This window comes from Patagioenas fasciata, chromosome 8 (assembly GCF_037038585.1).
Source record: "Patagioenas fasciata isolate bPatFas1 chromosome 8, bPatFas1.hap1, whole genome shotgun sequence".
Classification (NCBI taxonomy): domain Eukaryota; kingdom Metazoa; phylum Chordata; class Aves; order Columbiformes; family Columbidae; genus Patagioenas; species Patagioenas fasciata.
Window position 1 is genome coordinate 28771106 of NC_092527.1, and position 17826 is coordinate 28788931.

Sequence of the window (17826 nt, forward strand, 5' to 3'; positions counted from 1 at the left end):
TTTTCAGTTTACCCCTTCAAAATTTAATTTTGTCAGATCAAGCACTTGTCAAGAACCAAACATTTGCATCCTTACTTCAAAGTCTGTCACAGCTTACATCTTTTCACTGTTCAGCTAACACTGTCAAGTTCATTGCCTTTTCTGTTTTCTTCCCCAGTGCTGATCTCCACCTCTCTCCTGCCTTGCTGCCCCTCAGGCACCTAAGAGTGGCTGTGCCTCCACTTCCAGCACACCAAGGACACAGCTTCGCTTGCTGAGACTTCTGAAGACACGCTTTTCCAAGAACCATTTTCATCAACAGAAGAATTATATTTTTCCTAGTAAGAGGTCCACAGCACTGACCAATGAGGGTCCTTCAGCCCCTGCTTACAACTTCAGATGCTTAAGTATCCATTACACCTTCTTATTATCTCTACCTTCTGATATGTCTGTTCCAAAATCCCATCTGAGAAAAACACAGATGGCTGAGGCTGCATACCAGCACAGCAAACAAGGCAAGAAAAGGTAATGCACCTTTACTTAAACTTGTCAGCAGCTGAACATGCCAAGACATCATCCTTCCCCTGAAGTGGTCTGATGCAACCCATTAATTTTCTAAAAGTAACCAAGAAGTACTAAATATGTGGACACTTTCACTAGAAAGAACATTTAGGTAAACAGACTTCCCCTTCTCCCCACATACACATTAAATTATTCCGTGCATGTAAGTCCATGTTTCCCAATAACAAAATTTTAACATCAGTGTCTTACAGGAGGGAAAGAAAATATGAAATTATACACTCAATATTTACCAAGTTAGCAAAGTTAGTGTCTTTCTATTAAGGTACTACTACTGAACTCAGCACTTTCTGTATATTCCTGCTTTGCCAGCATTTGCAGCTCAGATCTTTAAGGTTTCATGAAGTAAAGATAGATGTAAGACAGGGTAGCCACCCTGCTTATTTCCCTTTGGAGATGCAGATCTTTCCATTAAGTATCACTCTGTTCATTGATTTTGAGTATATGGGCACATGGCTGCATATGTGTCTGATTTCTGCACCTGGAGCTGGAAATCTCCCTAATGCTTCTCATCTATCACTAATAGAGAAGAGGAGCAATCTCAGCTTCTGAAATGCTCTGACAGCTTCTATTTATGCCTATGTAAAGAACCAAAATTCCTTCTATGACAGGCACAAAATCGTGGTCCACCACCTCTTGCTTTAAGACTACAGCTTGAACTTGGCTACAAACACTGTTTTCAACACAAAAGGCTCCAGATAGCAATCAGATGACCCAAGGATTTTGTCCTGCATCTGTCACAGTAAAGACTGAATGCAAAGATAGAGACTGATACAATATCTCAACAATATAAAGAAACAGAGATAACCATCTTTGTCATAAACAATGTCCATGTGAATTACTTCCAATATGAAATATCTGGACAGTACAAGTGTTTTTTCAGGTGTATTCTTGATATCTAGGCACCTTGGTTACAATGAATTGTGGGCCTGTGGGAAAGAAAACGTTCCCTGGACACTAAGAATACCTCTGCAGATTGAAAGATAATGGAAGGGAAGCTCATGAAACTTTACCTTCTTGAACTGTATAATATTGCTTCTCAATATTTGTGTTCTTAACCAATAATCATGAGGAAGGACTCAGTGCACTGAGAAGGCATATAAAACAGGCAACTTGTGTTCCTTTTGACTTAACATCTCTTACTATGAACTTTTTCTTGGAGAAGAGGCATAAGCCTTTTCTTGTTGAACCTGAAGGCTAACCATCAATAAGGTAACTCTAAGATGAAAAAAACAAAAACCAGTTTTCTGGTGTGCTGGGCACCTTGCTGGCTATCTTGGGGATACACAGTAGGAACGAGGTAGTTTTGCCCTCTTGTTCTAGCTCTTGTTGCTTATTGTTGAATGCCAGAAACAATTTAACTTTGGTGTAACATATCTAACGAATTCCACAAGCAATATCTGGGACCCCATTCACGATCCTACCATATTGCCTCCTGTCTAAAAGACTTATACGGACTACATCTGTTAGATGGACCTTAGCCACAGGCAGTCCTTCATATGACATCTACTCCCACAAAATCAAGCACTCTGAATACATTATTAAAAAACCCCAAACAAACAAATCAATCAAACAAACAAAAAACCTCACCACTCCTCAAAAAAACAACTTTGAGCACAAACATGCAGTATGAAAAAGATATTCCATTCTTTACCATGGTTTTGACCCACAACTCCTCTTGGAAATAGCAGCTGTGGGGCAGTGTATTACCATCCTATTCCACTGCCTGAGACTGCTGCTCCTGTAGCTGAGATGCAGCAGGAAATGTGCTGACTCCTCAGCAGCTGCAACGTGTGGCCTGGGGTGTTCAGTTAAGTCACCTTCATCAGTGCTTTTACTCTGATGCACCAGGCAGCAAACTTGGGCAGCTGAGGCACGGACACATTTTTGTTTCTGCTGCTTGAAGGTTGCAATGGGAAAAAAGAACAAGGTGCTTTGTAAAGCAGGATCTGGAATGATTATTTCCAACTTAAATCCCCCAGAAACCACAACCTAAGCCCCCTTTGCTGGCCACGGGGATTAAAAAAGCGATTATTTTGAATTGGTAAGAAGTTTGCTTTACTATATGTAAAAGGCAAAGAGATTGTATTTTATTAGCACATCCTTTCTCCCCATTGGTAATTTATACAAGCGGAGAAGAAACAAAAGCAGGTAATTATTCAGGTTATTAACCTCAACACCACCTCCAGAGGTGATGAAAAGCTCAATTGTTCTAGAACACTTTGAGGTTCTTGAACACATGATTTGACACAAGGCAAAATATACTACAAACAAGACAGGAAAGATTATAGTAGAAAAGGCTGAAGAGGTCTTGATGAAACCCACATGGAGAAAGGTAAAACTAGAGAGTCACAGCTGACTTCACTATGCAGAAGTCTAGATTTCTTTAGAAAGAGTTATCAGACTCTCCTGAAAGCTAAATCTATGTGACTGATTTTCCTGGGTACAATGTGACTTGTTCAGACTTCAAAGGAGAAAAGAAAATGCCAGGGGCACAAGTAAGACTTCAGCTTCCAGAAGCATTTAAGGATTCAAATAGCTAGAAAGTTTTATTGCATTTTTAAAGAGACTGATCACATACCTGTCTAAGTGAATTCTTCTCTGGAATGATCTTCCTAGGGGGCTCATCATTATTACAGTCTTCTCTCTCAGAGGAGTTCTGTGAAAGAAAGTAAGCTTTAATTCAGTTCTTATCCCTAGTATCACTCTGCGAGGAGAAAAGACACAGAATATTTGTACTACACAGCCTGTAGTATTTCACACATGCATATACCGGAAGCTAACCTGTACTTTCAAGCCAAACAGCTTGTTATGGCAGAGAAAGAATTTCTCCTCCTCAACAAAACAATGCACTAACTGTGCAGGTATCTATTGAAGAAGCCTGTACTTTGGGGATTTATTCTGAAATTAGCAATAACAGCCACTTTGAAAAGCTGAAATGGTGGCTGGATCAGCATGGCAACACCAGAGCTCCTGAAGGCCCCAGAATAACTATTTTAAACAGTGGAACCTGTTGAAAACAAAAGGTTGTTAAGGGGTGCAAATGTTGTTTTCTGTGCCCCCTATGCTTTTAATCTGCCTAACAATTACTAATTGCACTGAGTCTGCTTGGCTGCCAAAAATCATAGACAAGTGATGACAGAGCTAAATTCTGGCAAAATAGGTTGTCAGGACATCCTTTAAAAAATGTTTTAATTGTGTGGGTACCATATGATATTATGGGTATGTTTTTCACTCCTGTACCCTGACTCTACATACATGTACAATTTCTAGAAAGACTGATGCTCCAAAACTTAAGCTGACACTTCCAAAAGAAAGAGCATCAGTAAGACAAAAGAAGGCAGACAAGAAGAAATAAGAAGGCTTCTCCAGCATAAGAAAGAAGTCTCCACCAGGAGATTTTCATCCTGTTAACCTCATGATTAAAACAATTATTACTTGCTTTACAGAATCACAGAATGGTTCAGGTTCGAAGGGACCTCTGGAGATCATCTAGTCCAACCCACCTGCTAAAACAGGTTCACCTAGAGTAAATTGCATGGGAATGTCTCCAAGCAGGTCTTGAGTGTCTCCAGAGAAGAAGACTTTAGGGTAAAGATGAGCTATAGTTTATCTCAGGACATGCACAGTCTGTAGCAAACATTTGGTTAAAAACTGCTGGGTACGTGGGGGGAATCCTGTCCTCACTGCCAAAGTCAGTGACTCTGGGAGCCAGTGTTCCTTTGCACAGGTTCAGCCACTGTGCTGACAGAGTAATGACAACAAGCTCTGGGGGAATCCCACACACACATCTAAAATCAGTTTGATCACCACAGTATTCATAGCCTTAGGCCACATTCCCAGGCATTCAGTAGTGAGCAACTAAACAGGTTTTAAAGAGATACAGAAAAACTGCTTAGGGAGAGCTCTGCCAGGAAACAAGTTGTTTTCCAGCTACTTGCAGACAAGCTCAGGAGTGTGTATTTTAAGGCAGAAATTTGCATTCTGGGCCTCTGCCCCTTCTCCCCCAAATAACCTGTCCTTCACTGAGCACAGCTCTTCTGGGTTTCTTGCAGAGCCAGCTTCCAGCACAACACCTCAGGAGGCAGAAGTGGCATCTGTTGGCAAAAGGGGAGCTGGGCCCTGGGAAGAGCCAGCGCAGCAAAGCCAGTGTCAGAGGAGCCGTGTGCTCATGTGCCGGCCGCAGCGCTGCCTGAGCCAGCACCATCCTCGCAGCTCAGATTTGCTGGGCTGGTGACGGGGAAGAAAAGGCACAGGCAGGAGGCAGGGCAAGGGGAGAAGCTGTTAGCTGAGAAATGGCAGATAAGGGGGAAAAACAAAACAACACACCACACACAAAAAAAACCACACCACCACCACCCCCAACAAACAAACAAAAACCAAAACACAAAACCAAACCAAAAAACAAAAAACAAACAAAAAACAACAAACAAACAAACAAAAAAACCACAACAAAACCCAACAAATGTCAACAAAAAACAAACCAAAAAACCCAAACAACAACAACAAAATACCCCACCTGAGATGTAAAAAATTTGTAGGGAAGACTCTATGAATCAAGACTTGCAGATCAACTACCGATTTTTGAGGTTTTGGTTTTATTTTTATTTTTTTTAATTTTTGTTTATATTTTTTAAACAAGATATAGAACCTGCGAGGCACCATTACATCTGGGATGCTGTAACCAGGGTTTTATCATGGAAATCAATCCTAAACAGGCCTGATGAATTGCTCTAAAAGGTCAGTTTTTAAAAGTTTTCATATGAAGTCCCAGCCAGGATCAAATTATTTCATTAAATCCAGCTTAGAAAGAACTGTGACTGTAAAAACACACAAGCAGATCTCCAAAAAGGAAGGCCAAGCATTAAAGCTGTTCTTTTCTGTTCATGAAATACAGTTCAGTAGTGGTTAATTCAAGTAAGGATTTTAACTTCTGTGCAAGAAGCATAAGAACCCAAGGCCAGCCACTACAGGTTTCCAGGAAATGCATTTTGCTGCAGGGGGCTGGGGGGGGCTGTTCACTATTCCTGGATGTTTTTTCAACATCCACCCCCTTCCCTACAAAAACTGCCAAAATTATTTCCCCTTCTAAATAATCTTTCTACAACAGTGAAATCTTGCATTCTTCTCACCTTTCAAAGTCATTAAGGATCCTCCCACAAAAAAACATCAAAAAGCAGGAAAAATCAGTGGTGCCGGCGAACTGTCAGCCCTTACTTTGAAATTTCTAGTTATCACAAAGCATCAAGTTATCTACTTTTTCTTTAAGCTGAGTATCTAATTTTAAGAGCAAGCAGAGGACCATTTTGCATTCATTATCTTTATAGGTGGCAAGGCTAAGAGGTTGGCTGAACAAAGACCAGACAAAGACTGCCAAGTGCATATGGTGGTTCACAGCTTGGCGTCTCACCATTCTCCAGCACCAACACAGCAGCTCCGATAGCAGACTATTAAAGAGGAGCGCTGCTCATGCACTTTTGTCGGCAAGTAAGTTACGCTTGGTGAAGACAGAATGACTGGAAAGCATTACACTTAAGAAAAAGCACAGATGTTTATAACTCCTGCTCATTTCTCAGGAATAGGAAACCCATCAACCCAGGTGCAGGTACAAGACCCTGCATATTTCAGGACTAACTGTAGCTGCATGGAAGTGAATTTCACTTGATAGGGCAACGCTTAGCCATGGCCATGGGAAGAGCATAGTGTAATCAACTGAAACAGTACATCTATATATTTCTCCTTGCTGAACAAGGTGGGAGGAGGGATAAACATGTGCGAGGTCAGAATAAGGTTTGCTTCGGCAGGACTTCAGCGATGTCTGCCTCTCTTGCGGCCGAGAGGAAAGGGAGGAACTGCGCTGAGCACCCTCTCGTGGTTACTGAAACGCACATCTCGGGCACAGACCTGGAAAGAAGCATTTGGTATCCAGACGGTAAGTTGGGTGTACTCACTGGGAATATTAAAGATCTGCAGTGACTGTGCTTGATACGTAGTAGAAGAGAGAGGGAATTTGTTAGGGTGAAAAAAGCGAAGAAAACCAGTGCATACAGAAAGCTGAACAGCCATATAAACTCCCTTACATCAGGGAAAATGTTTAAGGCAAGCCTTTCCTCATAGACTAAAGCCAGACTGGCCAAAAGTGCCTGTGCTTGCACACAGGGGTCTCTCCTTTCGAACAACTAAAAGCAAGATAAGATGAGAAGTGCTGAAGTCTCCAAAACACAAATTGATCAATCTTGGTGAGATAAATACTACCCCCCACTTCCACAGACAGGTAAAATGTTTTGTTGTTGTTGTGAGGTTGTCTGTCTGTTTTACATGCACAAGGTCACACAATGACAGTGGGAGCCTTGGGAAGAGAAGCCAGGAAACCCAAGCTCACAGTTCCCATCACCTTCACAATTTCTCTCTAGCAGGAGGTTCCTGTGAAGCAGCTCTATCCTCCATAGCTCATTTTTCCTAAAATGGCTACTGGCTTTTAAACCTGATTTGCATTTAAAACTTCAGCCTGTAATTAACAGAATATAACTCCATGGCAGGTTGTCTTAAAGACTACAACAAAATTATTACTATTTAACTCTCCCCATGAAGCCTCTTCCACCACTAAACACAACATGCTACAATGCATATGAAATCCCTAGACTGAGGTGTCTGACAGGAGATGACATGCAGCATTTTGTGTACACAGCCCAGCAAAACACTGCTGGGAACGAGATATAATACAGGGAGAAACGCACTCCCAGGGACTACCAATTGGGCAGAGCTACCTTTAGTACCGCCTCGCTCGTCGTGCTGGAAATCAGGCCCCTGCCAACTGGGGGAGGATTTCTTCAGTGCGGTTCTGCCCTGCGCTAATTATACAAGAGTACAGACGCAGCCTTTTTCCAAGCATGGGGAGGTGGGGGTGCGGGAGAAGTGTATGTCTATGCGGAGAGCACAACTATTTTTTATGCTTTCAAATTCTTAATCCTGTTTGGAGCTGTCAGTGGGGGTTAATGGAAGCCTTGGATAGGAGAATTCCAATCTGGTTGGCAGATGGATAGGTTGGTTATAGCTGCATAACTATGTCTTGCCTGCAGGCACAATTCAGAACACTGTTAAAGCAATATAAAGTCTCTGTCAAGCTGAACCATTTGGATCAGTAGCAAGGAGAAATAATAATAAAAAAAAGGAGTTCATTTCTGGGCCTTGCACATTTATGCTAGTATGCAGAAACTGATTAATTGTCATCGTGTGCTGGTCTGCTATACGTCAGATTTCTACTTCTGGAGTAGATTTTGCATGCTAATATAATCATTCTCCCTCTTGAGACATTAGCAAATAATCAAATGAAAAACAGGATCATAATTTACTGAGATTCGGGCAATTCTCTATGCAAATTTGACTTGTTATTGCTGCTGCCTCGTTAATCTGAATGCCTTTGACAAACTCCTTTGATTTATGAACTCATGACAACTCCAATGTGTATATATTTTGCTAGATTGACATTATCATTAAGAGTGGGTGGACTGAGCTCACATGAATGGCTGATTTTATTCGCTGGTGTCTGCTGCTCAACAGCTGAGCATCTCCTTCTCACAAAGCCCCTGAGCACCAGGCTCTTCCCATCTACCCATCCATTCATCATCTCGATGTTAATTGGCCCAGGCTTTAAGCAAATTTTCAACACAATTTAAAGGCACGATGACACTGATTACTGACCCTCTGCCATACGGTGCCTATTGATTAACCTGACAGAGATGATGAGCTTGAGGGAAACTAGGTGTGTGCGGACCTCAGGGAAGGAAATATATATATATATATATATATATGTTGTTTATGTAGTCAAAACACTTGTCATTATCCCAAAGGCCAGAATTTGTGCTGCACTGGCCCTTAAAACACACTATTGCTTTCAACACCTGCATCCAATACAGAAAATGTTTGCTTGCTGTGGAAAAATGATTACAAATTGATGTCATGTGCAGTCTGTATTTTAATCGAGTTCCCTGATAAATAGACCCCCTCAAGCCAATCAAGCTCTGCTCTAGCCATTGCATGCATATACACCAGGTTGAACAGAAGTCGGGGCAGGGTGTGTTTTTAGTGGCATCAGCAGATCCAGCCACATGTAGGAAATCTACTTGGGTATTTCAGGTCTCTAAGCAAATAATACAGTGGGAACACAGTGTCCAAACAGTTACAGTAAATGTTTCAAGGGCAAACTGGATGCCACATGTAGCTCAGTATTTCTGTCGCTACACTAAAACCGATGCTTTAGCACACACTGGTGGAAATTACGTATTTCCCATTTTCCAGATATGACCTGACCCTCAAGCTCCTAAGTGCACTGAGTGAATGCAGCATTTTATCAGAGCTTGAAAATAACCTACATCCTCTTTCATGTTTCTTTAAGCGTCCCTGAGCTGCACTTGGTCCTCCAAACCAAGGACAGAGGGGCACTGTCTCAGCCAAGGGAGAGCCACTGAATAAAGTAGGTACATCAGCATTCTGCTGGCAGACTGGCACTGTATGAAAGGAAGAGGAAGCAGAAGGCCTGCCTAAACCCCCCCCAGCCCCAGGTTAAGTCTGTCAGTCAACGCACACTGTTCTTCCCTCCAAGTTCAAACCGGCAGTCAGGATGCTTCTCTTGTTTAGGAGGGCTTGGGGAAGTCAGGGGTTGCCCCAAGATGCTACAAAGTTAGCTGTCTTCTAATCTGCATCAATTGCTTGCAGAAAACAGGATGAAAAATCATTGGGTAAAAGAATAGAGAAGTTAGCTGTGATTGCCGTGTCAGCCAGAGTGGACTGAAAAAGAGAGGGATGGAGGGAGGAGAGAAAATGAGAGAGATGTGTGGAAATAAGTGCCAGTCTAAGACTAGAGGCACATATAAGCGTTATGTTCCTTTTCCAATAACCTTTGTAAGTGATAGATGAGTCCAAGTCCATTGTTATCGTTAAGGGACTGTCAGCATCCTGATTTTATAAATGCTGTCTGTCAGTTTATAAATATCTCAGCCATTTCAAACAGTGCTAGGATGAATCCTGGCATAGCCAATGTCAGCCTGAAAACAGTATTACCATTAAAAAAAATAGGTCCAACATCCACTAAAAACATTTAAGGATAGCTTCTCCTTTTTCTCCTGAGAACCGAAACATTCAAATTTGTGCTTATTTGGCTAGTCACTACAACACATAAAAGCGACCCTTAACATTGGTAATGTTCTTTGAGAAAAACAGCTATGAAAGCTGCAAGTTTGAAGGCAATTCTCTGCCTGTTTGGTAGATAAAACAAAAATGACAGCTGTAACACACAGGGAGATCCACAGCAATGAAAATGCAGAGATAAGTATCAGACCCCATTCCTCCTTGGCATTTGCTGCTCTGAACATTCACTGAGATTAGTTCCTTTCAGAGAACACCATAAATTGCAATGTGTAGGCACAAGGGGGTGACTTCAGCCCAGAATGAAGGCACAGACAAGTTTCCAAGCTCTTACAAGTTTAAAGTTAAATGGTACTTTCGCAAGGGGTTTATGGCTTAGCACTGGAATGATGGAAGAAAAGGGCAGAGAAACTCCAGCCTGCCTTGCAGTGACCAGTGTCAGAAAAGGAAAGGGAATAAGCTAAACTGGCCTTCTAGTTCAGTGCCCACTCTGCAGGTTGGTATGCACATGTGTTACCATGATTATATACCTATTATCCTGGTTGCTGCACAGAATCCTGGCTTTTTTTTTCTCCAATACATCTGTAAACTCTCCATGACAAGGACTTCTCCACTCCCACCCCAAACATTCATGTAATACCTAAAGAAATGAAGTTCAAATTGATGCCCAAGCAGCTCCTATAAACTAAATAGCTACTATAAACAAAATTCTTAAAATTGAAGCTCTGACAGCAGCAAAAATGGAAAAGTACAACACTGCCCCTCTAACAGGACACATACATGTGTGTTCACATATGTCCCAGTTTGGTCTGCACCTGTATTAATGCCACTCACAATTACAAAAGTTTCAAGAACATTTTCTGCAGTGGAAAATCAGGAAAAGATACTAGTTTTTACATGTGTTGAATGGACCCTTGGTATTTTCCTTATTTTTCATTCAAATCAATCATTAGAAAAATGCACATTTTCAAAGTAATGAGACTTGACAATGGAGCTTCATGCCATCAAGAAGAGTTTCAAGTTATTTAACTTATCAATTATTGGTTGGTTATAAGGGTAAGTTAAGGGTGTTTGGGAGTCTTAGCATTACCAGAACGTTAAATTTAGTTTAATGTTAAAATACCAAAAACCCAGCATAAATACAAAAGACCTGATGAGCAGATGCATTTTGAAGAGCACGAATCCAGTTGCAGTTAAAAGATAAACAGAAATGCAGGTGCTGGGAACAAGCCATTTAGGTCAGTTTTAAAAAGCTAGCTTCACTTCATACGCATTTCTCAAGTGAGAGTGAGAGCAACCGAGAAAGATAGAAAGAGAAAATATGGCTAATGAGAACAGCCTTTCCACGTTCCCTAGGAAGCAGCCCTGCTTAGCATATCTGTTCTGTGAATTTAAGAGAGTCAGCAGTGGTAAATTTGTTTTTAATATTCAAGCTTTCAAGCCTTGCAAGCTAGTTGGCCAATGGCCCTTTCTATTCCAATGTTTTTTGGCGCCTTATTTACACAAGCATTACATCCGGAGAGCCTTTGAATATAATTTCACATGGATTAAGGGAAGAACATTTGCTTCTGCTAATCAGGACATCTGGTTATTTTTGTAACTCACAGACATCTGCATTAGGCAGTTTGACTGCCCCATTCCTCATAACAAGGTTAGAGCTTAAGAAGCCTCAAGGACCTCTAGTTGAATTTTATTATCTGCATTTTTTTCACAGGCAGGTCTGTTTCAGAATTTCTTTTCCTAAACAGCACAAATCGATCAGCACCTTCACAGGTATACATATGCTTTTACAAATAATGCTTTCTATGCCTGATTTTATAGCGTACATCTTGTACTCTGAGATTTTATAGTAGTTCAAAGCTATCTACATCCTTTTAAGGAACAGAAAGCACATATTCCCAAAAAAGCGTGGATGAAAGCATCCAATTAACCTTATGATACACATAATATAGATACACTTCTAAACATTCAACCAGGCCACTTATATAAGACCGGTGTGAGGACTTGTTCTGAATCTTATTATCACTGCGCCTTGGTTTGGCTGTTACCAGTGACTTACCCTGCATATCTGCTCCCCACACTGAGCAAAGCAGTATTCTTCCCTTTCTGTACTTCAGGACAACCTTAAAGATTTCTCCAATCTTTTAAATTCTCACTCAAATTCTTCTTTAGACAGTTTCAGCTGAGGTTAATTTCCCTGCTAGACTGCAGAATTGTGCCACACATACCTCAGGAAGAGGGATTTCACATGCAACGGCAGCTTTATAAAGACAAACAGAATCAATCAGGGCTCGGCTTTCCTTTCTTTGTTGCTTTCATTTTGTTACATTCTTTTCACAAAAATTCATTTTCAACACTCGTCCCAGGGTGTTAAAAGTACTAAAGTTAGAAATTACACACTCTCATTCTCAGTTGACAAGATTCTTCCCTACCCTGAATAACAGCTTTTATCAGTGCTTTTGTATGCTGGAATATTATGGGTTTTCTTATTTTTCCCCCCCGACATGTGAGAAAAAAGCAAAAAGTCAGTTTTTACAGACTCTGAACATAAGCCAACATCCAAAAAATACGTCAAAAACATATTTCTAGTACTAACAAGAGTTAGCAAGAGCCAACAGATCTAGGGAGAGGGTTTTTTTAAACTTTTTATTTATTAAAATTCTCTAGACACAGATTAACTTTCTTTGTACAATATTTATTATGGCTTCATCTGCATAGGAGCTGCAAGTGCTCTCAGAACTGGGTTGTAAAATTGGCTAGTTTTGCTGTAGATTTCACATCCTTCTTGAAGCATTATTTTCTAACTTTTTATAACTAATTCCATCAAATGACCCATGCCGCCTCGCTACTCTCACTAACCCTTCCCCTCCTGTCCCTGCTCATCACCTACAGTTATTTTGGTGTTTTTTTCAAAACCTCTCATTCTGAGCTTTCCTGTCAAGTAGACAAAAAGATCTCTACTTCTCATCACACCCCTTCCATGGCTTTTTCACTCCCAAACATCTAATTCAACCACACCACCATAATCTTGCTTTATTGTTTTATGCTTTTCCTGTTGTTTTTTCCTTCCTAATTTTCATTGCAGGAAAGGGGAAAAGGAGATAAAAAAAAAAGGTGTTAAGCTGTCTGCCCAAAGTCAAAATGACAGCACGGGGGAACAAACCCTAAATTCTGTGTCCCACACTGTGTTAACTTTTCAGCCCCAGTTCCTCCCCAAAACAGTGAATGAAAGCAGCTCACTTGTTTAAATAAATGGCTACTCAATGATCTCACTGCAGAGTTTGACATGAATTCACAGCATACTGTCCACACCACAGTATGCAGAGGCAGTTGTATCTTTGTATTAGACAATGTGGGCCAAATGTCCCCACAGCCAAAGCGACTTGGTTTTCAATCCAGAACAGGCTCAAAGTACCTACAGAGTCACAATGGACCAGTTCAGGTGACATAACTCCACCTCGCCAACATGTCTCACAGTAGTCATTTGCCCATGTGGTCAGACCTTGGTGCTTTTTCCAGCTTCCAAAGCTACATTAATCATGGGAAATATCATCCGCCACTGGACTATAGGGCAAATTTATTAACTTCCAATACATGGTGTGTTTACTTCCATACAGTCCTGCTGATAAACCTGATCACTGATATAAAAGAAAGGATGTGAGCCTAAACATGTTCCAACCTTCCATCACATCAAGCAAAAAAAAAAAAAAATCTTCTAATAAAATAATAGAAAAATACAGATTAGGCACCATACATTATAACACTGAACTAGCAACCATTGTGGCCTTGTAACAGCAGCTGCCACCCAAGAAACGAACCCCTGGCTTGTCCTGATTTGGCTACACCAAATTTGAATATGGTAACACAACAGCCTCTCCTGTAACATTTACATTTAAAAGCTCACTAATAAATTCTGCTATTACAAAATAATCCCAAATCTGAAATGTCATTTTCTTAAACTAGAGCCAGGAGTTACAAAATGTTCTTGCAAATCTCACTCTGCTGGGTAAGGAGGAAGAGTTGGACCTGCTATGGAGACCACCAAATGAGCTGGGTAGTCAAGCAATCAAAGAAGGAAAGAAAGGTGTATATAGTATCTCGCCTTCAGATACCTTGGGGCTAGCAAACCTTTTTTCCCATAGGAAATTATACAGCTCTAGATCACTGTCTATTGAGATCCACTATTCACAGCTTTTTACTACAACATGAATGGCTTATTAAACCTACAACATATTTGTTTTAGTTAACTTCTTGGTGGAGAGGGGCCAGGAAAACAAAATGTACTTAAATGCTGAATTTTTTTTTCCAGGCTGAATGCCTTTCATCCAATAAGACATTCAAAGCAGTGACCCAGCAAATGGATTGAAAAAGCAATCTTCCGTCTCAGTGCCACATTATCATTCCTATTCAGTATTCTCGGTGAGATATCTCAATCAGCTGGATGTGTGTGTAAGTGACAGCGCAGCCCATTGCTGGGTTAATTAAACATTTGACTTTAACACCCTCCCCGTCATTAAGCAAATAAAAACAGATAATTCAAACTGCACTTCATCCACGGGGTACACAACATACATGTCAAAATTAAGAGAGTCCAAGGCCCTCGGGGAGTTCTGCTCGGGGAGGTAATCAGTTTAAATCTTATCTGGTTTATCAATTATTCTATTGATTAAAGCAGGGTGATTATACAAAACTCCCTCTTGCCACATGGGATACATGTCAGCAGAGCAGGACAACACAGGGAGGCTCAAAAACGATTTAAAGAAAATACAGACAGATGAATAACAGTCTGTTAGTACATGCCAGTAATCCATAAATGGAAAGCCTGATTCTTCTTTTTAAGCAAGTGAAATAAAGTCCTTCCAAATTAGAGTGCCAATGTTGTTACCTCATCTACTTTAAAATCAGATCTATATGTTGAAAAGGCAACATTTCTTCATTTTAAGCAGATTATTTCTTGCCCAGGATTTGAAACATGTTTTATAGATACTGGTCCTGGAGCACAACAGAGGCACCAAACACAAGAAATTTCAGACTTTTACAAGGCATTATACTTATCTATCAATGACTTGCAAAGAGTGGATGGAAAGCGCTTTCTCAGTGCTTGAACTCTCCCACATACATACATGACACAGCCGTCAGTACAATGTTGGATTTCAACGATTAAACTGTGACAGTTCAGCTCAGACATTACCAGATTGTGCTTTGGAGTTTTGGAGATTTTTTTTTTGTTTCGTTTCGCAGCCCTCCAAAATGAGACACTAGCAGCTGTGGAAGCTGCCACTGCCACATTCTCCTGATTTTCAACAAGCCCTCACACACAATCCCCCCCCAGTAGTTCTTAATGCAGCTTCTCTTGCATACAGCCACAGTACACAAAGCAATTCCAGTTACTTCTCATTTTTTATTTCCAAGCGAAGAAAGGTTCAAATGACCTCTGTCTCTTCCAAGGTCTGTTTGTGTCCCAAGTTAGAGAGCACAGTCCCACCTCCACTATCTTCCCAGTAACATTCTGTTTCAAGTTCTATTGTCACATCCTTAACTGGCCCGTACAAGACCTTGCCTTATACATACAAATGGGGGACCCTTTAAAAATGAAACACTGCAACCTAAGGAAAAAAAAAAAAAATTCTTAAAGTTCCCTCAAAGCAAACATTTAGCAGCAGAAGAAAGATCCACTTTAAACCAGGGACTTTTTTTTCCATAACATCTCCTACAATGCATTTCATAATGGTCAGACTGGTAAAGCAAACTATTCATTACTCATCACATCTCGATTTTTAACCAGGACAGAGGGTTTGAACCCCAGCGGTCAAAACGCCGACAAGCCAGAGAGCTCCAGTGCCCCACTGGCCAGTGTTGTTGGAGCTGCAGTCATGGAAATTTTAAGGAGGACAGCTAAAAAGCAGGGCCGAGGTACGTTCTTGTCCTTCACCTTCAGAAAGGGATTATATGCCACTCCATATTGGCACTGCATGTGCATCCAACCGTACTTCAGCCTCTTCTTCATAGATCTCTTTTCTTCTTTGGAAGCAAGCTAGAAGCCTGTATTAGCATGCTGTATTTTACTCTCACCACTAGAAATACTGAGGGTGCTATTTGTAATTGTATTCTTTTAAGAGGTTTGTTCTCTGCAGCTGTTTTCTGCTTGCAGTGTATTTTGTGTAATCAGCACATCATCATAAATACATTGGCTGTTCCCCTGAGGGAAGCTGTCACTGTTTAATTTACAGAACAACCTGGCCAATGTGAATTCTAACACTACAGCACTATGGCAAGAAGTTACCACACTCGGAAAAACAGGTTTCTATGAATTTTTATTCCAAGAGCTGGTCCCAGGACAATTTAGGTTCTAGAAATAGATTGTTTTTAAAAGCACTGTGTACACTGGATGGAATGGATTCTTTCCCACTCACAGTTTCTTAAGGCAGCACCAAACTCACTCCCACATTATTTTAAAGGTGACAACCCCAATCTCCCCAACATGACCACCTTCACTTCTGACTGTACCAAAAGGCAGCACTGTACATACATATCTTACACTACACATAATTATTAAAAAAAAAAAAAATTAAAAATGAACAACCCAAAACGTTGTGTTAGTTGTCTTCATTTCAACAAGGGAACGTACTCTGTTGCAAGGTCAAATGTTATTACCTACATCAAAGGGTTGCTGCACAATTTATTACTCTGAAGATGTGACAGAAGAGCAAGGCATATTCCTGAAAGAGTAAAAACATATGCAGCTTTATTGGCTGAATGAAGAGTTACTTCCTTTGTTTGCTGGATATATGGCTCTATTTTGAGAGAATAAATCACAAGGATTTTTGTAGAAGGCAGGCAAAAGGTGGATGGTTGATCTTACTATATACAGACACACTTTAGAAAATTTTGTAACGGTACCAAATCATACTGGCAATCATTTAAGAACTAAACATGAACCCCAAATTAACATTTGGGCACAACCAGTAACTTACCTGGATATTTCATTAACAATGGCTACTAGAAGCAGTCCACCTGACTACTTGGAAAGGGAGCTGAGAAGGTCAACAACCTGATTTCATTTTTTTAATACTTATATAGGTATGTGTATATATATTTTTTTTATATATATATGTATAATAAAAATGCTGAAGAGAAACAAGTACAAATAAAATCAAAAACAATTTAATGGATAAATTTGTTTTGGAATTCTCCTCCAAAGCAACACAAAACTATTTCATACATATTTTTTTAAATCTGCTTTTCATTTGGGGGGACAGTAGGTTGTTAAATTTCAATGAAACTGAAAAATCCCAAATTCTGTGTATAGCAGCACTTCACTAATTCTCAGTGGTAATTAGAAGCCCTGTTTAACATCACCAGACACGGGGCAAGTATACAAACGTAACAAAAAAAAGAATCATGCACATCACAGAGTATTGGTTATGTATTTTGACAAGCATAGTTTAATTTTACGTAGTTTGGAGAGCATTCCAGTAAATTATTTTAATGTACTTGAAAATTAACCAAATTTAAGCAACAACAATTAAAGCAAAATAAATACCATCTTATCTCTGATGTGGTTTATGAGAATGATCTACTAAACACACAGAAAGCTGAGTGGAGATGGATGAAACTTTATGGAAAACTGAGTCAGCTAAGTCTATAGAATAAAGAATACAGGAAAGAGAACATCTAACTATTTATAGGCACCACAGAAGTAGCCAACAGAAAGCAGAAGAAATAAAAAGAAACCCACTTGACACAGTGTAGCAATGTAAGTATCTCTTCAAGCTATGAATTTTAAGATGTAGCAAGTGTATTTCTATCCTGAGTGTTTGGGTTTGTCCTCCTGAAATTCGCAGATGGTCACATAAATACCTGATCTCAAAGAAGAAATAATTCATTTTGTTCTCCGTGTACATGCATGCATTTAAACAGAAATACCTCTGCACATTACATTTCCCAAGAGCCCTTGAGTTCTGACTAACATTGGCTTAAGTGCTGATAAAGTACTTCATGACTTCTCCAAATTTGTGGCAAAATTCTCTAATTTACTTTTTGAATTATTTTTTTTATTTAATGTGGTATTAGCTCCTTGCCAGTTCTCCAGAAACAGGTAAATTTGACCTTGTGCAATTGGCT

The 17826-nt window shown here is 40.2% G+C and overlaps 1 protein-coding gene across 9 annotated transcripts in view; it reads right to left on the reverse strand.

The window, feature by feature from the left end:
• The window catches only part of BTRC (beta-transducin repeat containing E3 ubiquitin protein ligase), a 114388-nt gene that overhangs the window by 62508 nt on the left and 34054 nt on the right, over positions 1-17826 (reverse strand). For 6 of the 9 annotated variants that reach the window (XM_065843886.2, XM_065843884.2, XM_065843883.2 and 3 more), the window contains one exon: positions 3140-3217. The exons of the other annotated variants lie outside the window; for them this stretch is intronic. In XM_065843886.2, coding sequence (XP_065699958.1) covers positions 3140-3217 — 78 coding nt within the window. The remainder of the gene's footprint in view (positions 1-3139; positions 3218-17826) is intronic. 9 annotated transcript variants of the gene reach the window in all.